This window comes from Marmota monax, unplaced genomic scaffold (assembly GCF_021218885.2).
Source record: "Marmota monax isolate L192 unplaced genomic scaffold, Marmota_monax_Labrador192_F-V1.1 WCK01_AAM20220418_F8-fsc00021, whole genome shotgun sequence".
In the NCBI taxonomy this organism is placed as follows: domain Eukaryota; kingdom Metazoa; phylum Chordata; class Mammalia; order Rodentia; family Sciuridae; genus Marmota; species Marmota monax.
Window position 1 is genome coordinate 14731697 of NW_026695228.1, and position 24072 is coordinate 14755768.

A 24072-nucleotide genomic window follows, 5' to 3' on the forward strand; every position below is an offset into this window, starting at 1 on the left:
TCTTTTTCCTCCTTCAACGTTTTCTCAATCACTTATTGAGGAAGTGGAAAGGCTCAGGTGGTGGGCTCTGCACCTGGTGTATATTAAATGCTCTTGGTATTTGCTGTGTGATCCTGGACAAGTGATTAACCCACCTGAGGCCTAGTCCTTGTCTGCACGGTGTGGGGGTGAGTTGGTTGTAGGGGCCTGAGGATCCAGTGGGATTTAAGGGAGTGAATGCCTGGAATGCCTTCAGCACTTGTAATTGGTGTGGTGAAGATGTGAGACCGAGAGGTAGCAGGCCGGGGGGTCAGTGAGGTACCTCTGGGGCTGCTCCAGGAACTTGTCTAGCACAGGTGGTATTGGGGAACAGGGTCACATTTGGGAGGAGGTTGTCCAAGCCTGGACCAAGGGAGGGGCATAACCCTGAGGAGTGTTGGGGTTGTTGATGTGGATTTGCAGCCAAATACCCCTGGATTTTAACGTTGGAATCATCTCCACAGAGCTGTGGATGGATTATTTTCTCCTTCTGAGCCTATAAAATGGAAATTTTGATATAGACACTTACTTCAGAATTGCTCAAAGCCCATAAAATTGGCCATAAGTGATGCTGTTTCCTTTATGTTTATTATGCACTTGGTTTTGTTTCTTAACCATTTTCTTGAAAAGCAAACGGAGAATGCGTAATCTTTGGACTTGGTGTAAGTCTTTTTTTCAGGAGTGGGGATTGAACCCAGGGGTGCTTAACCACTGAGCCACATACCTAGCCTTTTTTTGTATTTCATTTAGAGACAGGATCTCACTGAGTTCCTTAGGGTCTCGCTAAGTTGCTGAGGATGGCTTTGAACTCATGATCCTCCTGCCTCAGCTCTCCGAACTGCTCGGATTACAGGCATGCCCCCACACCCAGCCTTTGGTGTAAGTTTTGATCAAGAATGTGTTCCTATTCAGAAACAGCCCCCCGTGTCCTTCTACTCTGCTCATGAACTCAATGCCTTTGAATTAGATAGGCTGGGAAAAGTGTATAAATGATGTCTCTCCTCCTTTCCCTAATTATAGCTAGAAATTTATATTCTCTTTTTAATTGCTCCTACTGGCTTATTTCCTTTTTTTATAATATATTTTTTAAACTTTATTTTATTTATTTATTTATTTATTTTTATGTGGTGCTGTGGATCGAACCCAGGGCTTCACACGAGTGAGGCAAGTGCTCTACCGCTGAGCCACAACCCCAGACCCTGGCTTATTTCCTTTTCTAAAGAACTAGAGTGACAAAGATGATCACAACTAACATTTATTGCAGCTTACTTTGTCTCAGGCCCCTGCTAAATGCTGTGCATGCATTAATTAAAGCCCCACCCTGGCTCTGCAGCATGTGCTGTCATCATCCCCATTTAGCAGATGAGACTGATGTGTCTCACAGGGTTGCAGAGATGTTGATTGAGAAGTCTGAACCAAATCTTAGGCCATCGGATCCCCAAAACCCTGTGCTCTTAACTGTGAAATTACACTGTCATCCATCCACCCATCTGTCCATCCATCCATTATTTTTATTTGTTTTTTATGGGTGATGGGGTATGAATAAAATATTAAAGAAATTCATAGCATGGTAAGGTAAATGTGCCAAGGCCTCCTCTGATTTTCATAGGATGCTTTGAGGAGTTTGTATTTCTCGTTCCTTTATTAATCTTCACGTTCCAAATTAATATTGGACCTTCCTTCCCAGACATAATGGATCGAATCTGTTGAATGTCCTGGTTTTGGAAGAGACTTAACTGGCAATTTGTTTATTTGTGGGGCCTGTCATCATCTTTTCAGAAATTCTGATTAAACAGACCTTGGAAAACCTCAGGACACCAGCTTGTGCACACCTGTTCTAAGGAACAATACATGAGAGGGCGCCCAGTGGTTTGCTGTGGGGCTGTTGAGGAAATACCAACATTGCCAGGGGAAAGGTGTTAAAAAACCAATGGAAGAGACGAGATGTATTCAGATAATGGCTAGTTATTGGGGGATTAAAGTCATTGCTGACTTCTGATGTCCTAGAAAACTTTCAATGTGTCTCCAAGAGCTGGGGTCAGAGAGAGCGATTAATCTAAGTGCAGGAGGCTGTGGGGTCTGTTTCCCACTTTGATCAGGGAGAGTTTGGAGTTGGGTAGTGGATGCCAGAGCAGCACCTGGCCTCCAGACAGTGGGGGCGACGGCTGGAGGACACAACATGAACAGGAATGGCGCCATTCCTTTGTCCCCTGTATTTTTTTTTTAACTTTTCCAAAAACTTGCTAACAACTTGAGTCAAGATTCATCACCGTCATGGGTGGGCCTCTGTCCACACATGGGTGACTCCTTACCTGCTTGTGGTTGCGGCCCCCTGCCTTATCTTCTCTTTTCCCTTCTGGTACTTGAAGAGGCTTTGCTAGTTGATAGTGGTAAAGAGATAGAAATCTTGCAGTCCTCAAGTGGACAGGATGCTGCATAAAGGCTGGGCCACCTGGGCTCAGTCACCTGCCTGGAAGTGATAAATCAACATTGCCCTGAAGGAAGGAAAGGGCACCCAGTGGTGAGAGGCTTTTGGAAAAGAGGCAGGGGCTAGGAAGCCAACATTAGGGCAGCATTACAGGCTTTTTAGCTTCCTTTGATTTAGGAAGGTTAGATATATTTGGACAAGGAATAGATTCTAAGACTCTATGACACTATGAATAGTGTGTGTATAATGTAGTTTTTCCTCTTAGGGTTTTTTTTTTTTTACACTATACACATATATGCATAAGCACATAATTATGTATATTATATAACACACACACACAACTCACATGCATATGTATCTGTGAGTTCTGCATCTGCATATTTAGCCAACTGTGAATTGAAAATATTTTTTAAAAACTGTGTCGTGTGCAGAGTGTTATGCTTATCATTAGTCCCTAAACAATGTAATATAATAACTATATAAACAGCATTTATATTGTATTCACTATTATAAATAGTGTAGAGATAATTTAAAGTGTAGGGGGAGATGCATAGGTTATATGCAAATACTGTGCTGTTTTATGTGAGGGAGATGAGCATTTAAGGATTTTTGGTTTTCATGGAGTCCTGGGACTAATCCCTTGTGGATACCAAGGATGAATGTTAACCTGTGTGCTGCTGATGACACCTACAGAGACAGACCCTGGTCAGTGAAGTAAGTAGTTTGGTTTAGGGCAGGGTTGTCAGCCAGATGGCTTTGCATCCAGGGGGATATTTGGCTATGTCTTTAAACATGTTTGGTTGAAACATTTGTGGGTTGGAGGGTGAAGCTACTGGCATTTAGTGGGTGGGGTTCAGAGATGTTGTAAAGCATACTGCAATGCCAAGGGCAGCCTTCTACAACTCCACATGTTGAATATTAAATTTTAGACTATCATAAGTCTAAAATCTGTTGAATAATCCGGTGTTTCATTTTTATTATGAGACATTTGGAACATGTCAGTCATTTAGAACTAATATATATTAACTATTTTTCAAGGAAATAAAGCATCACAAGTGCATTTATGAGGCCAGTTTCAAAGCCCCATTCCCTCACTCCTTCCCCAGAGGCAACCACCTTCCTGAAGGTGGGCTGCTTCTTTCATGTGTGAGTTTTTGTGTTTTGATCACACACGTCGGTGTCCGTGGAGCAGGATATTGTACTGTCTGAGCTCTCTGTAATAGCGTTCTCCTCTGTTTATATGTTGTATGCTATTTTCCCAGAAGTTTGAGCAAAGGCATGAACACAGAATAAGTGCTCTTATCTAAGTGAAGTTACCATTTTTGAGTAACTTACATTTCCTTTAGGTGCTGGTCACAAATTTTAAGAACTGTTTAATGGTTTGAACCAGTTGGAGGAAAGAAAACCAAAAGTATGGTTTGCAAATTATAAAAGGGGGCATTTTCCAAATGTAGAAAATACTTTCTGTAGTGACCCAGAATTGAGCAAATGAGTATCTTTACTTTTGTTTGAGGCAATGATAGTGCTAAGCCCCTAGCCTCCCCACCACCTGCACCCTCTCTTTCCCTGTGTGGCACCTCTCAGCCTCTGCTCCCAACATCCTTGGAAGACATTTCCTCCATCTCTGCATCATTTTTCAGAGACGGCCAGTTTCTATGGCAACGGTTAGATTGAAAGATGAGTGGAGAGCAGGAGGCGAGGCTTGAGTGAGACTGCTGGGTGGTGGTGGTGTGTGTCCCTGACGTCACCCTCTGGGCGTCTGGATAGGATGATTCTGGCTACTCCCATTCAGGGCTGCTGTCCAGTGCCGCTTTATTAGCAGGGCTGCCAGAGTCTCGATAGCTCTGCAAATTGCCTCCCTTTCTGCTCTCCCTGTCCCCCTCCCCGTCCCCCATAGAATTTTTCTTTCCGCTGCCCCTTTTCTGTTTTGGCTCCAGACTGTCATTAAGAATGCACAGCCTAATCCTGGTGTGTCTCGGGATGCTCTCCTGCCCAGCATTCTGGAAGGGCAGGGAGGCATGGCAGCGTTTCACTTGATGTCGATGGCGCTGTGAAGTCCGTTCCTCCCTCTGCAAGAATACTGACTATGCAGAAATTTATCGAAGCGGATTATTATGAACTAGACTGGTATTATGAAGAATGCTCAGATGGTAATTATGGCCCCTGAAATCCAGAGCAGGGATGTGTAGGGGTATTGTCTCTCTGAGAGGGGTTCCTGAAACCTTTCTGGGGAGATAGGCAGAAGCTGGGGGCACCGGAACTGGCAGGCATGCATGGCTCTGATAATTTGGAAGGCATGGTGGGGGAGATGGCAGGTGGGCAGGGCTTTTGACAGTGGGAGACTTCTTTTGCAGTATGCACATTGATTTGCTTAGAAACAGGAGATGGCTTTGGTGTGCTGGGCTTGCAAGCGGTGTACTTCTAATGGATTGAATTCCCTGGCGTAAGACGAGAGTGTGTTGTTGATGCATGTGTGGTGTGCAAGTAGAAATGTGTTTGCTGTGGTCCGTGCTTTCAGAGGGGTTAGGGAACTAGAGACTGGACTGGAGCTGGCTTCCCGGACGGTTAATTGCAGGCCTGGACGAATCTGCCCTTTCCTGAGTCCAGACCTGGGGACCACTGGGAATGCTGAGGGGAAAGGCAAAAATAGCTTCCCACTTAGCGGGTGATTCAAATGAATTTTGCTTGTTGGATCCAACAGAAATTGAGGTGGGAAAGTGTCGGGATGGGCAAGGAGAGACTGTGTCCTGTCACTGTCTCAGTTTGTGCAGAGAGGGTGTGGCACATTCCAGAGGAGACTGCGTGGAGGCCAACTTGTACAGCTGGATGGGTCTCAGGAGGTTTCAGGCACAGGAAAATAACACAGAGAGGCATGGACAGGGAGGGGGTCTCGGTTTCCATGGTGTTGGGCGTCAGCATGTATGTTGCACGCTTAATCTGTCTTCTTGAACTTTTTTCTTGAAAATGACCCTTAAACCAAACATCTTTACAAGAGACACAATTAAGAGGTTTGCTCTGAGGGTCTGTTCCCCAGTGATGATATGTCCCCAGTCTCCCATGAGCCTTTAATAGGTAAGGTAACTGCTTTTTAATTGAATTGGAAGTTTTAGATTGCTCCAGCCATGACTACGTTTGATTAACCTGAATGATGTAACAGGCTGGGAGCTGGCCTAGTTAGCCCTAGAACTGCATAATGATTTCTTATCTGCAGATTTTTGCTTTGACTATGGACTATAGGAGAGAGGCCAAGAGGCTTTTCTCAGGGCATTTATATAAATGTGCTGAGAAACTTTACCACTGTCTCCTAGCTTTACATGAAGATGTTGTCATGTTGGGTCTGTATGCATCTTCAAACATCTTTAGTAATGAGGATGGTGGACAGCTTCCAGGGTGTTGAGAGGAAAGGGTGAATGAATTTTTTTTTGAGGGGCAGGGCTGTTAATTTTTGAAGCAAGTTCCCAAGAGGTAATTATAACTCCAAAAGGCAATTATAGAGATACTTCTTTGGGGAAGCCATCATTGACCCCCTTCTAGTTTCCTTGATGATTTGTGGCTTATTAGCCCTTTTATAAGTTTTTAAAGTAAGCAATTAAATATATCCTCAGTGTCCCATTGGATCAGGGAGTATTGGTTCCAGTGAAATGCCTGTCATTGACCTGTGGGTGAGCTGGGTGTGGCTGTGACTCCTGTTGAAGTGGGGAGAAGGTTTCTTAATGTCTGGACCTGGCTCTTCACTGTTCTCTTTACACACTGAAATAAAGCCAGCCAGTCTGGAGACTGAGAGGAGGCCTGCTCTTCTCTGAGTGTCCATCAGAAGGAATTTTTTACCCAGCAGTTCCTCAGTGGCATGTTTTGGCCCTGAGGCCCCATGACCTCTCCTTTTCCAAGAGCAAAGGAAAACGGAAGCGACAGTTCATTCATCCAGGGATTAATAGATATTGATTACTGTTACTGTCTGAATGTGTGTTGAGCAAAAACACTTGCTCTTGAGCTCCATCCCATTGTTGGATGAAGGGGAGAGAATGGTTGGGACAGAATTTACAGGGACAACTGACACTTTCATAATCCCACTTAAAAGATAGGTAGCAAAATATGATAAAAGGAACTGAAATCCAGAAATCATTGTTTAGGAAACTCACAAAAGGGGGATCTTGTGTGTATAGTAATTTCATGGTTATTTGTTTATACATTTCAAATTAGTTGGATTCTTTCCTGGTTTTAGGCAGGTTGCCCTAGAAGTAGTATTTGCCCTTGTTTATGTGGGTCTTTTTAAATTGCAAAATAATAGACACACAGCATTGCTTTGTACATCTTATCATTTGGCATTTGAATCAATATTGAGGTAAACTCAGTGTGGAGGGAAACTTCTGAGAAACTATATATACTGATAACCAAAGGCAACTCAAATGTTTTGAAAAAGATCCAAACTCATTATTTATTTCAGAGTTACTGACTCTCACTTAAATTGCACCATTAGCAATGAAAAAGTAAGGTGTATGGATGGGAATAGAGGTTGCAGGCCAATTAGGACCCTTCTATAAAAGTTGGAATTAAGTGGTGGCTGTTGTTCTCTCTGATCTTTGAGGTCCAGAGGAGTTCATCTCCTTCATCAATTTTAGTTTTGGTGGTCTTGCACCCATCTCTGTGCCCCCACCTCCTCGTAAGACTAACAAAAGGCATGGAGCAGGGACTTAAAATAATAAGAAATGGAGAACGCTGATTGCTCAGTACCTTAAAGTAATTTTTAGAGATTCAAAGTGGCCAGCCATTGACTACATATAGCAGTAGCCTTTACACGATTTGCACACATTTACAGTTTAAACTTGGGGGAGTGGGTCAAACTTTGTAGTTATTTAGATTTGATGTTCCCTCTGTACAGCAGGACCTTTAAAACTTGGTAGATCATTGAACATTACCCGCTTACTGAGAAAGCAGATTCTCAGACTCCTTTCAGACTGGGAGAGACCTTAGGAAATCTGAATGCTTTGAGTGATTCTTATATCAGGAAAACTGCCAGTCAGTGGAGAACAACCCCAGGTACCAGGGTCTGGAAGATAATTCTTTAGGTCAGTTGCGGAATCTTACATCAACTACATGGGTCCCTGAAAAAAAAAAAAGTGTGCTTATGAAGAGTGAAAGTCTTTTTATTTTCAGAAGGCCTGGGATCAAGTGCATGTCCTTAAACAATCAGATTGCATTTTGTAGTTATTCTGGGAGGATATAGCGTGATGGAAAGAGCCCTGGCCTGGAGTCTGTGTTTGAAGCTTGTTCTGCACTTTGTGTGGCATGTGGTTTAGGTGCTTCCTGGGACCTCTGGAACTTCTCTAAACCCAGAATCCACCTCTGGAAGATGGGAAGAGCCAGTTGGTTGGAGCCTTTGTGAAAAGTAGAAATTACATATGTAAAGTGAAAGCTCTTTTGTAAATTGTGAAGAGGCAGCCAGGCCAGGACTTAATTTTTTATTTTCTCAGAAAAAGTACAGATTGTTAAGTTTCTTTAAAAAAAAAAAAATCCTTTGAAAATGGAAATGGCTTTTGGGGCAAGGTACAGTATTGCGACCACCTGTTCCTTGTGACTGTTACCTCTATAATCAGACTTGTTCTACATCCACACTTGCCCTGGCCCTTTTTACAGTGTTTTCGATTTGAGTGTTGGGGCAAGAGATAAGGTTTAGTTCATGGTGATTTTACAAAATAGGAAACTCTGATGGATTGTTGCCAAGATTGTTCTGATGAGTTCTCACCCTGCAGTGGAAGTCCATAACCACAAGCAAGGGTGATCATGGGGTTATTTGCTTGATTTCAGTGACTTCTAAAATATCACCCAAGATGGGGGTGGTTGTCTCCTGAGAAATTTTGTTAAATGCATTTTAAGCATAAAATGCAAAGCTGTCCTAGGGTTTTGAGGCAATTTACATAATTTTCCTGCACCTTCTTTTCCCAAGTGTCATACAGTGGAAACAGACCTCTGTTTTTTTATCTTGTGTGAATTGCTTGATGCACCCTTAGAAGTAGAGATTGATTTTAACTTTTTCAGACACTGCACTCTCTTAAATGGCTGTTCAGGTGATTTCTTTTTTAAAAAAAGAATGAAACATAAACAGTTTTGTAATGAAACTGTTTTATCACTTTCCTCAGTAGAGATAATGTCCTCCCTCTGACTTAGAAGCCAAGGATGAGGGAATTGACAAGAGGAACAAAGAAAGCCCAGAATCCAGGAGTTTGGGACTTAGCTGTTGTTTCTATTTATTTAAAGAGCATAAACCAGGTCCTGGGGAAATGACCCTCCATCATGGGCCAGCCCTATTCTGTGGGTGCAGAGTGGGATGTGAGGGAGCTACAGAGAACATGGGGAGAGGAGAGAGCAGCAGGTGGAGTGAAGAGGAGAGAGGCTGTTACACTGGTATAGATAAATGGATGACTAAAGAGTGGGAGAGGAGAAAGGTCATTACCAACACTCAAAAGCCAACTCATAAATGCAGGAATCGTGGAATGAGAACTTCACCATTTGCTGTTCATCATAATAACTGCTTCACGCAAGAATCTTCAAAACTAGTGGTCTCAATGTATGTCACCACAAGATGCTTTTTTTTTTCTTTAAAGTTGTAGTTGGACACAATACCTTTATTTTTATGTGGTGCTAAGGATCAAACTCAGCACCTCCCACGTGCCAGACGAGCACTCTACCGATGAGCCACAACCCCAGCCCCCACCATCAGATGCTTTCTAACTGCAGAAAGAAACCTAGGAACTTGATAGTGGAGCAGTTTGCAGACATCACCTGAACCTAGTGGTCCCAGTAGACACCAGCAGGAATGGGGCTAACCCACAGCAGGTGCCTCCTGGTAAGATGCATCGAAGAGAAAGTGCATGCCTCTGTGGGGTCTTTTATTGTTGTTGTTCTTTTTAGATATACATGACAGTAGAGTATATTTTGACATATTATACATATATGGAGCATATCTTATTCTAATTAGGATCTCATTGTATGGGTGGACATGATGCGGATCCTCTGTGAGGTCTTTCTGAAAGCTTATAAACCCAATGTATCATAAGAAAACACCAGATCAACTCAAAGCAAGGGACAGTCTACAAAGTAAGTGGCCTTTGTGTTCAGAAATATCATTGCCTCGAAACACAGAGACCCAGGAATGGTCCCACATTAAAGAAGGATCATGGGACCTGTCAGTTCAATGCAACACACCGTCTTGGATTCTTTTGCCATAAAAGATATTATTGGGACAACTGAGGAAGATCTTAGTAAGATCTGAGGGTTAGGTAATAACCTTGTTTCAGTAGACAGAAAGAGAGAGAGGAGACAGCTGTGATAAAATGTTAGCATTTCTGTAATTCTCAGCTATCACCAAGGAATGCAGAATATTCATTATTCAGTTTTGGTGGAGGTATACAGGTGTTCATGGGAATATTCTTTAAAAGTATTCTGTATATTTAAATATTTTCATAATTAAGAGTTGGGGGCAAAGTGTTAAATGCCCTGTCCTAAGTGTTAATTATGGTTCTGGTAGATAGATATGTCAGTAGGTAGATGGACAGAAAGATTAGAAAGAAAGAAACGTGGACATCATTTGTTTAGAATACCCTCAATTTGAATTAAAAGATGAGTAGAAACAATAGGATTATGAGTAAAATTCCTGGAGGGAGTATTTTCAAATGTGTGAAATCACCTTTTGTTTTCATCTACATGCTTTCTGGCCCAGCGTGGCATCCTGCACAGACCATAGTCAGTCTGATACTTGCTGAATGAATCATGCACAGGTGGAGATCCCCGCCCCCTTCCCAGAGTTCAGGATAACCGATTCTTTCATTTGGAAGATCTGATTCACAAATGAATTAGAATTTGTGAATTTTAGAATTTAATTAACAAGCCCAATTCAGTAGCATTTGATGAAATTCAAGAATTTCTTCATACTGAGTGTGTTTTAAAATAAACATTGTATTTAAATCTTACACAGTTTTTCAAAATGTAGTTTTGAACTCCTTGCCTCTCAAAAAAGGTGCCTCCTCCCTAAGAAGACCATGTCTTTAACATGGTAGAATGTAGCAATCTTTTTCAGGTTCCAAAAATTTAACCAGAAAATGCTTGTGTACCTAGATCTTCATTTCAGATAGGTTTTAATTTTAAATAAAATATTATCTTTTGGCTATCTACCTAAAGGCACTTGTGTACCATCCTATGGAAGTAGCAATTCAATTTAGCAGACGTTTTTAGCTACTTAAGCAGAATCCTCTACTCTAAGGATTCCAGACTGAATGAGACAGTCCATGACCTTGTATAGAGAATTCTTTGTGATGATCTTACCTCAGCTAAAATCTCCCCTCTTGGTTACCTTGCAAGGTTACCTGAATTGCCAGAGAGGTAGAATGGGTCTCTTGGTGTAGCTTTTGGGGTCAGGGAGACCTGTCTCAGTGTAGCTAGGAGATGGCTGAAGTCCAGACATTATAGAATGAGCTGCAATACCCTGAGATGCCCTCACTGGGGGCCACCTTTCAGTGGACTGAGAACCTGCTTTGTTCACTGTTGCAGGTAAAATCAGGCAGTAAGGAGGAAATGGTTTCAAGATACACAAATGGTAGATTCCTTTCTCAGGTAACATTGTAAGATGTTAGGCTTAAGATTTTTTTTTTTCTTGCCTTGCTCCAGTAGTTAGAAAGGATCTTTATGAATTTGTGGAAATGGATTTAGTGTGAGAGTGAGATTTTTTAAATGCAGATTAGTAAAGAGAAAATGCAATGTTATTGCTAAAGAAGGACTAGGATGAATTAAGTTTCACATAGGCAGTCATTCCCGCACAGTTTCCTTTTTGCTAGACATCAGAAGGATCACTTCCTGCCCCTGATCAGCGCTGTCAGCAGGTGGTTGTCACAGATTTATCTCAGATTCTCAAGCACACCCACAGGAAATCTCTCATTTGAAGGCTGTTGTGCAACCCTTCACCAGGGCAACTCCTCCACTAGCACCCCACCTTTAGACAGGTGTACCTACTGTGGCGTGGTTTGTATTTTGCTATCCAGTTGCTATGAAACTTCCAGGAAGCTACCATTCTTGTTGCTCCCAAGGGGGAGAAAATATGAGGAGAAGAATCTGGAGGCAGAGAATTGGCCAAGTTCCTGTATCTGCCTGGCCAGCTCCCCTCTGGGCCATGGGCACCTGGCAAGGTCGCCCCAGTGTGCAGCAGGGCAGGACATTCCCATTCCAAGAGGTGCTTCGCCCCACCCTGCCCCTCCTCCAGGCTTGTGGGAGCCACCCCCTTCTGGGTCCTCTCTGGGTGATGCACACCTCTCCACTCCAGCTGAGCCAGGGCATGTCCACTGCCCAGGCCGGGGCCCAGCTTGTGCCCCTTGGGCCTGGGCCCCGATGGCTTTTCCAGGCAGCCATCCCAGAGCTCCCCGAAGGGTGGCCCCTTAGGGTGATGTTTCTGCTTTGGGGCAACTTCAGCAATGTCCCTGAGAGATGTAGGAGGGGAAGAGGAATGTTTTGAATACAATTGCTGGGATGAAGAGAGGAAGACCACCTATGAGCGGCAGGACAGCCTGGACAGCTTGGAAGAGGGTAAATTCTATGCTTTTCTCTTATTTGATCCTTTCTCTGTTAATGTCAACAGTCTTCACTGTTCTGATTTTACTACCCTCTTATATATTTTTTTTAAGTTTGAGGTATTAAAGTGCACAGATATGTAAACAGCTTGATGTCTACATAAAACCCCCACCCAGAGAAGCAGCTTCTGCAGCTCCCTAGAATGTCCCCATACCCCTTTCTTGCTGACCCCTGCCTCCTTAGAAACCACTGTTCTGAGTTCTGTCCCCTAGAATGGGCTTTGGCACTGCCTGATCTATGTTAGTGGCATCCAGCAGTGGGTATTATTTTGTGTCTGTTTTCCATAGCTTAACTAAGGCCTTTGGTCTTTGAAATTCATCCGTGATACATGTATGTCATCCTTGTTTTTTTCCTTTGTGGCATTACAAGCACTCTGTTTTAAGAGTTTCAGTTGTTTTATTTTGACTGGGTTTTAATAAGTTAATGAACAAGAAAATGAGTCATTATTAAATAAAACATGTTTTTAATGCCGGCAGTGTTTATTTAAAAAAATGATTAATCACTGATTTGAAATAAGGAATTTTTTTTTTTTTTTTAAACTTAGAAATAATTCAAACAGAAAAGCCCAGAGACTGACATTGAAACCTCCAGGGAGGTCACTATAGAGTCCCATCAGAGGGATGCCCCTGTTCAAGGAGGAGGAGGGCCCTAAGTACAGGTGGGCCAAATGCGGGAGTGAGTTCCTGGTCAGACTTCTGGGGCTTTACCCACAGCCCAGAGAAAGGGGCTTTTGGGAGTGGAGCAGGTTGAGTAAGCAGTGATTGCCCGGATGTCCTTTAGGACTCTGGAGGAACAATAATCAGAAAACCTTTTCAGTACTTTGCTTTAGGATGATCTGTTTTCAGGTCTCAGGATAACATTTATTTTCAAAATTATTTATAACCAGACACATGGTGAAAGTTTTTTTTTTTAAGTTACTGTTCCAAAAATATTGTTAACATTTCATTTCCAGCATGGTGAAGTGTATTTCATTGCAGAAAAGAAGAATTTGGGACAAGTCATAGGAGAGCAAGGGGCTCAGTTCTGCGGCCTGGAGCTTGACAGGTCCCTTACCTGGCTCTTCCCTGAAGGAGACAGTGGAGGGGAACAGAGTGGCAGGCTGATGGGGACGTGAAGGTTAAGGAGGACAAGGATTTGTTGGGCCCCTGGAAGTAACCAAAAGAAAGGCATCCGTCTTCTCTTGTAGAAATAGAGCCAGCTCACATTTAACTGGTTTGCTTCCCATCCTTTAAAGCCATGCCGGTCCAAATGTGACCTGCACCTGTGTCACCCTAGGAGCTTGTTAGAAAGGCAGAATCTCGGGCCCTTCCCCAGACCCAGAATTTGCTTCCTAATGAGATCTAATAACCAAATTATAATTTCCATCCTAGGGTTTTTATAGGAGGAAAGCTAAACAACTCAACCAAAGTCACATGGCTAATTAGTGGTTCCAACCTATGTAGAATGGCTTTAGAGTTCTCTGCTTTTAATCACGATACCAGTTATCAGTTCTCAAACTTGGGTGCCTGGCCAGCCGTGTCAGCGTCTCCCAGGAACTTGTCAGAAATGCACATTCTTGAGACCCAACCCAGACCTACTGCATCAGAAGCTTTGGGGTGAGGCCCAGTAATCTTGAGTTTTAACACACCCTCTGGGTGATTCCATGCACATTGTCCTGTGCTAGTCCACATCTCAGATACCAGCGTGTCTGCCTTGTCATAGAGTTCAAGGGGAGACCCTGCCCTGCATTTGTCCTGTTATGATTAACTTCTCTTGAGTTCCCATCTAATATCTCCCCTTTCTCTAGTAAAATACTTTCAGCTGTCCTGTAGGTCAAATGATGACAATATTTTTAGGATAGTAATCTCAAGAGAAAAACCCTTTATTGCCAACATGCTTCTATTTTGTGTGTGCAATAGAACTGCCTGGAGGAGGTCTGTGAGGTGGCTCAGGGAGAGTGCAACTCCAAAGGTTTGGTTACGTGGTCAGGTTTTCTGGAAGCCTGTCGTGTATCCCAGAGCAAGCTGGGCAGGACCCTGTTTTCCATCACAGTTACACCACCTTGTCTTGAGTCATGGGAAGCCGGTCCCACGTGTGTAAGAGGAGCAAGTAGCAAAAGCACACGCAAGGATGTGGCTCCTGGGGTGCTTTTCTTCACTGTCCACTTATCTAAACCAAGTGCTTTTGTTTGAAGACTGAAGGACAAAATTCGTACTTGAGTTGCCCTGATAGTTACAGGTACAGCATGCATTTGTTGATCTCTCCCAGTCACCTTGTGGGGTACAAGGCACTTGCTGACATCACCCATTTAATCTTACAAACAGATGTTGAGGTAAATATTATTCCCATTTTGTCAATCAAAACACCTGAGGCTCAGTCAGGTCGGCCTTATCGAGGGTGCCTCAGTGGTAGAGGGGGGGTCCTCCTTCTATACACCTAGGTTCTTGTACTTAGAGTTCCAGACCCTCTTAGGTCCTTCCCTCGGATCATCTCGTTTAATCCTGACCCACCAGGCAGCAAGGCTGTGCTTTTTTCTGGGGAGAGGACATATTCCAGCTCTGCATGGTGCCAAAATCAAAATCAATGTGCCGTGGGGCGTGCTTGGAGGAAGCTTTGTTGCGTTCCCAGCCCCTTCTCCTCAGGGTGAGATCAGCAGGGCTGACCTATGTAAAGGAAGTGGTGGGCCACCCTGGAATGAGGAGGACGGGTGCAAAATGAAGCTGGTGCTTTGTTGCCTGGCAGATCCACGTGGCTTTCTCAGGAGATGCCTGAAGGAGCCTGGTGTGCTCATTTCTTCTTACCTGGGCATGTCCAAGTCTGTTGTCCTATTGCTTGATGAGTTGCTAAATTTTGACAGGATCCTGTCCTCCAGGATCACTCAGGAGAAGGCAGGAATTAAATGGAGCATGTGGAATAATTAGGAATTTGCCAAGTACTCTGGTGGTTGAAGTTCCCTGAGACTGCAGCATGTATCTCCTCCCCGTAGGGTGCCTGCCTACAGTCAGGGTGTGGGCAAGCATCCTTCTTTTGCACGAAAGGCAGTTTTCCAATGCTGAACACTAACCAGAGTTTATAATCTGGACAGAGATTTAAAAAAAAAAAATGCCCACGGGTGCTGGGAGCCCAGAGCCTGATGGAGTGCCCTGGGCCAGATGCCCAGTGGCAGCACCTGCTGGCTGTTAAGTTCTCCATTTGGTTCCAAGGTGAACCTTGGGAAGTGGCACAAATAAATCACCTTCATCCAACTCAAAGGAGTGTTCCTGGGCTGCAGGGGGAGGGCTGGGCCCCATGAAGAGTGATTGGTGTGTTAGCCCTGAAGGTGGTTGTCATACCTCAGGCCCCTGTGGGCTGTGGAGTGGGACCATCCTCTCAGAGAAGGGGCCTGTGGCCTGGTGTCTTGTTAACAGTGTGTGATACTGGAGGGTGATGGGCAAGTCTTCCTGGAGGATCATGGATGAGGAAGGAGCTGACACAGTTTCTCAGTTACAACTGCAGCACAATCGAAGGTCTCTTTGCATGTGGTTTTCAATGTCCTGGTCTCCACTCAGGGCTTGATTGTCCATGTCCATGGGTACACACAGGTCTCCCAGTGATGTCAGTTTCCCTACTGGAGTTGGGGGACAAGCATCACCTCATAGCGGGCCCTGGGCCGAGCTTACTCACCATCTCTGTATTTTAGGGTCCCTCTGCTGATCTCCTCATAACTGGTCTGTCTCTGTTCGCCTGAACTTCCCAGTGGCACCGCACTTCCTGTGGCTTCTCTATCCTGTGCTAGCGTGTGCAGGTGTCTTACCTTCTCAACTAGGTCAAGAATTCCTGAGGGTAGGATTCATTATTTACTCAAAAGATAACGATTAAGAGCTGCAGTTTGGGGGTCAAACTGATCAGACCCTCCCATAATAGCTCTGAGACCATGGGCAAGTGACTAAAATGGGACAATAGCAGTGCTTTCCTCACAGGACCATGTAAACTATAAAGGAGATGATATGCATACAGTATTCAGCCAGGTGCAGGCACATGGTGTGTGCTCAGGGTGAGCCATTTGACTGTCACCTCATTAAATGTCTCGGTGACAAATGGCCACCTTAGGTCAACACTGGTGTTTTAGTCTGGGGCAGGACAGATGATTATAGAATCCAGCCAACCTGGAAATACACAGTTATATCCCATCTGTCCTTGGAATAGCCACTTGGCCTCTCTGTTTTGTTTAGTGGGGATCATATTTGAGTTGTGGGGTTGTTCTGGTCTTAAGTGTAGTAGTACTTATAAAATGCCCAGGGCAGAGTTAGCATGAAGCAGATGTTCAGTAATAGTCATTCCATTTATTCTTCTCTGCCTTCTAGACAGCCTGCTTTGGTACACTGCTCTCAGATACCAAGGCTGAGGAAAGTGAACCAGTAAAATTGCCGTGCAACAACTTCAGTTAACAATGGCACTCCAAGCAGTAAGATGAAGCCAGAGTTGTACCATGTTACTCGCTGTTCTTGGCAAGTGGTGCTTTGCTCCTGCTGCCTGATGCAGGGATGGGGCACCACACAGGTGTAGGTGATGGCCCCGTAGACCACTGTTTGGATAGTTCTGGCTCAGGACTGGCCTCTGCCAGCACCATTGCCCCAGAGAACTTTGGTGCCTTTTCCTGGAAGCCAACAGGCAGAGCCACCTGGGGTGGGACAGGTGGCAGGACTCTGCTGGTTGCTAATACCACAGATACTTAGGGAGGCATCCTGTGATGCATCCTTCTTTGCAACTTCCTGTTTCTTCTTTTTATGTCACATTGGACTGGAGCTTGATTGTCCCTTTCTAGTTGGTTTCTTTTTTTGCAGGAAGCCTTAGGGCAGGGAGAGGGACTCTACAGCTCACTTGTTTGTCTTGACAAGATGTATAACAAGATGTAGATTTCCACCCTTCTCTGGAGTGATGGTTAGGAATGAGCTGTTCTTTGCAAATAAAATAGATCTCACCCCCTACCTTTTTTTTTTTTTTTTTAAAATATGAGCTGTGTGTCTGGTTCAAAATGAATGTCTGTGCTGGTTCCTAAATGGAGGATTTGTTATTCCTAAACAATTTGTTTAACAGCACTATTGTGGCCCAAGCAAGGCTTAGTCAGGGGCTGAGGTAATAAAAGAATGTTTTTATGTTGTCACAGGGAAGTGATTGGAATATAGTGTGGTTTAGACATGCTTATTTGCATGTTATTTGGTTACTTTAAATATTCAGGCATAATTGGCACACTGTAAAACTCACTCATTTTAACTGGGCAATTCAGTCAGCTACTTGAGAGGTTGAGGCAGGAGGATCTTAAGTTCAAGGCCAGCCTGAGCAACTCAGCAACAGTGTGTCTAAAAATAAAATTTAGCACAAAAGGGGTTGGGGATTAGCTCAAGGGGAGGACATTCCTGGGTTCAATCTCCAGTTTAAAAAAAAAGTACTTTTCCAAATTAGCCTGGTGAATTTTACAAAAGTGGGCAGAACAGCTAGAATAACTGAGACTTGGAGACTTGAATAAGTACTTTCTTCTTGCTGGGTCATGGGAAGAATAGGAAATTTCCAGATGGAGAAGTGGGAGAAAGACTGTTTCTACAGAGTCAGACACCTGAGAGTGCCAGGCCAGACACCCGAGAGAGTGGCATCACCAGGCGTGACTGAGCTGTGCAAAAGAATAGACTGAGGGTTGATGAGGAGGTGGGAAGGGTGGATAGGCCAGGTAGAGATGGCCTCTGTGTTGAAGCTGCTGCTTGCAAGAAGGGGCGGAAATTTGAAAGCCGAACAGGAACTAGTTAAATTCAAAAGCACAGAGACAAGACTTTAAAGGACATCTATTTTGTAATGCCTGGAAACTTGGCTTGAATGGTGACTCATTTAGGATTTTAAGGGAAGCTTTTCAGCTGTGGTTTTCAGGTTCTGAACCTCCACCCTCCACCTTGTGACAGGGCAGACAGTAAGTAGTAAGTTGTCTTCCCATCATCACGGAATGATGCTTTTTCATCTTGAAAACTGCTGCTGCCGGTCATAGTGAGAGAGGGCTCTTCCACTGACTTGTGGACTTTTCATTTTTCTTTCTTTCTTTCTTTAGATACCAGGGATTGAACTCAGGGGCACTCAACCACTGAACCACACCCCCAGCTCTTTTTTGTGTTTTACTTAGAAACAGGGTCTCACTGAGTTGCTTAGTGCCTTGCTTTTGCTGAGGCTGGCTTTGAACTTGAGATTCTCCTGCCTCAGCCTCCTGAGCTTCTGGGATTACAGGTGTGTGCCACTGTGCCTGGAGTACTCATTTTTCTGACACCTAATTACCAGTTTTGCCTTGACTGGGCATATCAGAAATCCTAGGGATATATATATATATATATATATATATATATATATATATATATATATATATATAAAGTTTATTCAATATGCATGTATTTTTTATAATAAAAACTATAGAAAACAAAATTTTCTGTAATAATAAAATTAATAAAATGAAACAAATTCCAAGGTACAGATGATAGAAGGAAAAATTATTAGATAGTATTTGGATTCTAAAAAACAAATTGAAAATCTTTTTTAATTAAAGTAATGACCCTATAAGCCAAACAGAATATAAACAACCCCAAATGTAAATATATGGACAGTCAAGAATATTTGTGGATATGGCTTCTGGGTCTCCTTAGAGTTAGGAGGAGACAAGGTCAGAGGTGTTTTTATTTTTTTACACAAAGACACACAACATATACATTTATGTATGGTGAGTAAATTATTGACTTATTTATTCACTTCAAAAATATATAGATGCATCACACTGACATTAATGGGAGAAACTGAATTATCTGAATTAGCTTAAGAGATGAGAGGAGTGTAACAAATTAGAACAATTAAAAAGAAAAAGAGGTGATGAGAGCTATTTGCTCCTTCTACCAAAATGAACGAGGAGTGAGATTTTCTAATATTTCTTAAAGACCACAAATAGGGTTGGTGGAAGCATGAAGGGGGCTTATCAGGCCTGTTAATATGACATGTGACATGGAGCTGAGGTCCCTTAGGAAAACATGTTGTTGGGGACGGAACCTGAAGTTCCCCGCTTGGGTCTCAGCTCTGGCTGCTGCAGACAGCCCTTCCACGGCTCCCACCCTGTACCTCAGTGTCTCCCCATCACTGTTGTTTTCTTCCCTTGTGGGATTGCACCCGGACCCTCACCCTCAGTCACTCCTGAGCTTCCAACTGGCCAGGGCTCCTTTGCCTGGGGCAGGGACTTGTTCCTACTCAGGGCCTGCCCACATAGATACTTGAGAATTTTTTTGGCTATCATCTCATGCCAGTGAGTAGGAGGTGGAAAATGGGTGCCAGCATTTATTCTCCAATTTGTTTGGGGCATGGTTTAATTTTCATCCAAGTTGCACTACTGGATTTTGGACTAAAACACCTCTCAGAATGGTGCCCCCGCAACCCAGTTAGCCATGACAGCCCAATCACACATCTCCCTCCCTCTGGTCAGCCAGCCCAGGCCTACTCATTCCACTTTGCCCTCGTGATACCTTCCTCTGTCTGCCTTCCCAAAAATGAGCACTTGATTCTCACCTCATTTCAAAGTGGATTCTGCCCCAGTGGCACCCAGTTGTGATGCTGGTGGGAGGAAAGGAGGGGTCCTGCCACTATGGGTTGTGGTCAGCCCTGTGGGCCTGGCACATCATCCTGCAGTGATATGACTTTCACAATGCCCTTGGTTTCACTGGGCAAGTTCCATGTTGCTTCTGACCTGTCATGTGCCCATCTCAAAGGGGGACTCAGACCCAGGAAGTAGATTGCTCTTGTCCCCCTCATCTGGCAAGAGGTGCAGATCCTGCACTTTGTGATTTACCTCCTGCTTTATCTGATCTCATGGAAAGAGCCCACTTCTCTCTATTCCACTGCCAGCCAGGACCTTCCTGGATTAGTCCAGCAGTCCGGACTCTGGTCACTGCAAATTGCCTTGCATCCCCTCCCCCATGGCTCCCCAATGAGATCAAAATGTTTTCTGAAATACAAACCTCACACTTTCCCTTTGAAAAACCCTGCAGTGGCTTTTCATTGTCCTGTGATAAAAGTTCTGTAGAGAGGCTCACCAGGCCCTGAACCCCCAGACACCTCTCCCTGGCTTTCCTGTTTCCCTTGTACCCCAGGAGGGCAGGTGACCCGACTCATTGGGCATAGAGCCTGGTGATGATAATGAATGCCGTTTAGGTGTGAGTTCACTAGTACTAGAGGCTACATAAGTGTGTCATGTGGCTACTTGATGACCTAGACAGGGCACGTTTAATTTCTTTTTCTAGGATTTAGACCATAATGTTAATGTACTAGTTATTATGGAGGTTTGGGGCTGTTCCTTTATCTTCTGTTTTTGTTTTGTTTGGGGGCATTGGAAGTGAGTTTACTTGGCTGTGGGTCAGAAAAGGAGCTTCCATTTGAAACACTTTTCCTACAGAGAGAAAAACTTGGCCACGGTTTGTTGTAGATTTAGTGTCTAGAAAGTTGGTGCTTGAAAAGCACAGCCTGTACTTATCTTACACTCTAATGGCTTGGTTTCTTATTTTCCCAGCCTCATTGGTCTTAGCCCTGCCCCCTTACTTCTTGGAAGAGGAAACCCAAGACTCAGCCATTAAGAGACCTGCCCAGGCCTCCTGGCCTTTGTCTCCTGTGAAAATCTAAGCCTCAAAGTCAAGACTCTTCCTCCCCCAATACCATCAGCGCTTCTTACTCTGTTCATACACATCCTGAGCACTGTTGACTGGTTCCAGCCCTGGCCTCTCTCTTGTGTCCTTTGTGGCTCTCTGACAGACTGGCCTAGGCCTAGGATCAGTCCCTGCAGTGCAGCCCCATTCTCCCCATTCTCTGTGACATTGTGTTCTTGACATCTATGGAGTCACCGCTAGAACTCCACCTGCCATGCAGGGTTGCTGTGAAGGTTCAATCAGAAGGAATATCACGTCCCAAGAGATGACATAGGGGCACCATAGGTGTTAGCCATGCTCCTGCTGGGGACACTATTCTTATTTTGCATTTGCTATTGCTAGCTCTATGGCATTGAGCAAGTTATTTCCTCTTTCTGGGCCACAGTTCCCCATTTGTAAAATGGTGTTGGTGAAAGTGCCCACCCCTATGGTATTTCTCTGAAGATTACTAGAGAGAATCCACACAGAGGGTTATGAATGACCTGGCCATAGACGTATTCTCAGTGGGGTCTGCCCAGGCGGATAACCTGAACACTCTGAGTTGACCCATACATGATGTAGAAAGGCACAAGACACCACACTGTACCCCATGAAGGTGTACACTTATTATCTGTCAATTGTTTAAAAAAAGTTCTATTGCTGCTGGTATAAATTTCTCTTAAAAGTAAGCTTGGAGACTACCCTAGAACCTTATATTGTGGCTGACTATATATTTTCCCTGAAAAGTATTTAAAGTAATCCCCCCAATGGTTATTGTAGAATAAAAAGAAAATTAAAATTTGTGAATGTATCCAAATGTCAGCTTCTTTGTGGCTATCCTTAATTTTTTTTCCTGAATACTATAAATTTATACGTTTCTCTCTCCCCCCAAATTGGTATAATATGTACTTTTAAAACTATAACTGGAATAATAACACACTTCCTTGCATTAGAATAGGCAGTAGGTTTTCACTTATACCTCTGACTTGTCTAATTAGATTCAGTCAAAGATCCTTACACTTATGGGGGTCTCTGAACCCTGTCCCTTCCCCCCAGCTACAGTTGTGCCATTTTGGGTGTGAAGGGGCACCCCTAGCCTCCTTTCACTATGTGCGTGGTGTCAGTGGGTGCCTGATAAAGTGATGCTAGCAAGATCATTGGCGTAGCTGTGCATTTTTGTTGGGTTCAGTTGCTAAGGTATTTTAAAGCTTTTTGAAATTGGCTTTATAAAAGGGCAACACAAGGAATCCTTGTGGTGGTAGATATGTGAACATGCACAGGCTGAAGGTTGTACAGAGCTTCATGTACACCTGGTCAGACACACACAGTGTAGGTAAAACTGGGGAAATCTGAGGAAGATGCATGGATTGTGTCAATGTTGTATTCCCGTTGTAGCATCATGTGATAATTTTGCAGAATGTTACCATTGAGGGAACCTGACTCCAGGGTATGCGGGATCCCTCTCTAATTTCTTACAACTACATGTGGTTACATGTGACTGACTGTATGAATAATTACAGTGATCTTGGTTCACAAATGGATCTCTAAAGGTTTAAGTGTAATCTCTGATTAATGTAATGCTAGAGAAATAGCGGCTCTGAATCTTGTTCTAGAAGAACATCACGTCTATGCAGGAGGAAAACTAACTCCTGGTGGTATCGTAGGAATCTTCACATAAGGATTTCTTGTGCCCTGGAGCTGATGAACTATCTAGGGCAATTGGAGCTGGACTTCATCTACATCAAATTAGATTCTGGTTTAAACCTACTCTTATAAATGTCCTTTGCCACTCCCTCCCTGGCAACTCTGTGTGAGGCAGGGGAAAGGGAAATGGCTCAGGCCATGAGCATCCCTGCAGCAGGCAGGAGGGATCCTGCCATGGAAGTGCTGATGGAGGGTAGGGGGCAGAGGGCCAGGCTCTTGGCTCTGTGTACTCAGTCTGGTCGGTTTCAGATTCAGGACCAGATTTCAAGGTTCCTCCTTAAGCTAGAAAATCATTCCAACAGCTCAGATTTCTCTGAGCTCATTTGCTAGGATGATCTCTACTTGCATTTAATAAAATATTTAGAGACCTATTGAATTCCAGTTACAGTTTGCCATTAGTAATGCCCCTGAATATGAGTTACTAAACACTTTAATTCCTAATGCCTTGCATGGGCTGTTACCGAATGGGCTGGACCACTAAGAAACCATCCACTCCTAACAGAATTATTCTCCAGTGTTTTGGTTACGAAGCATTACTAAGAAGTTTTATTTAGCACCAAAGTGACAAGGTTCAAAAAATTTGCACTTTGGCCCTGAATCCATTTACATTCACTCCGTCCTCTGTAGAAGGACGTCCCCTGTAGAAGCAAACCTGTGCTACCTTCTCAGTGTTTGTTGAACTGCAAATCAATTCTTTGCCACTGATTTAAAATAAAACAACTCTGAGGTTTTTTTTTTTTTTGTTTTTGTTTTTTGGCACACTTCTTTCCTTGAACAACCCTTTTCTTCAATAGAAGGAGAACAAAGACACATAGTCCTAAAGCAGCTTGTGAGCCACCTCTGTGACCGCAGTGAAGTGTATGTGTAATGAAACCACAGTGTGTGTGTGTGTGTGTGTGTGTAGCAGCAACAGCAACAATAGTAGTAGTGTTTAAAAAAAATATATATATATAGTTTCCTGGTATGAACGCTGGTTGCATAGGCTTAGAATTGAGGCGATTTGGGAAGAAGAGGCCTGTGCCATTATGAAATTACCAGTTTAAGGTTGTTGTTCAGTAATTAAACCAATTGCTGCTTCCTGAAAGCTCCCGTTCTCTCCATGTGAATCTGTACAGTCAATAGGCTCTGGATCCTATGGGAATTATGGAAATTCACTCATGGGAGCTGTGCTGCTGACCTCCTCCCCATTTCCTTCAATTTGCTGAGTTTGTATGAGGCCAGACCCTCTTTCATTGCCACCACCAGACCTCACCTTGAAGTCAGGGCTTCATAGGAACTCCATGACAACTCTCCCTGTCATAAACCTGGGCTTCCTCACTGGAACTGGGACATGAGACCCCTGGGGTGCTGAGTACAGTGTGGGTTGAACCCAGCAAAATCCATTATCCTTTATGCCTAATAAGCAGAGACAATTTCAGGGCCAGTATTTTACATGTACCATTTGTTGGGTGGGGTTGTGGCACCACAGTCTCACTGTGACTTCTGTTTCTTACAGTTTTATGTGCTGAAAGAGTTGGCCAGATGACTAAGACATACAATGACATAGATGCTGTTACTCGACTTCTTGAGGAGGTAAGTATTCAGGGGAAGGCAAAAAGGTTGCTTATAATTGATCGATCGTAATTTATATTGATTAGTGCAAACGTTACTATTTCAGCA

General features: G+C 43.7%; 1 protein-coding gene across 11 annotated transcripts in view; it reads left to right on the top strand.

Moving 5' to 3' along the window:
* Positions 1 to 24072, top strand: part of Trak1 (trafficking kinesin protein 1) — a 127042-nt gene that overhangs the window by 58755 nt on the left and 44215 nt on the right. For 7 of the 11 annotated variants that reach the window (XM_046436393.2, XM_058576616.1, XM_058576618.1 and 4 more), the window contains exon 3: positions 23909 to 23985. In XM_046436393.2, the coding sequence (XP_046292349.1) occupies positions 23935 to 23985 (51 nt within the window). In that variant the 5' untranslated portion in view covers positions 23909 to 23934. Of the gene's footprint in view, positions 1 to 4517; positions 4597 to 11522; positions 12017 to 23908; positions 23986 to 24072 lie in introns of those variants that run through there. The other 4 variants (XM_058576622.1, XM_058576623.1, XM_046436389.2 and 1 more) reach the window with 3 other exon arrangements.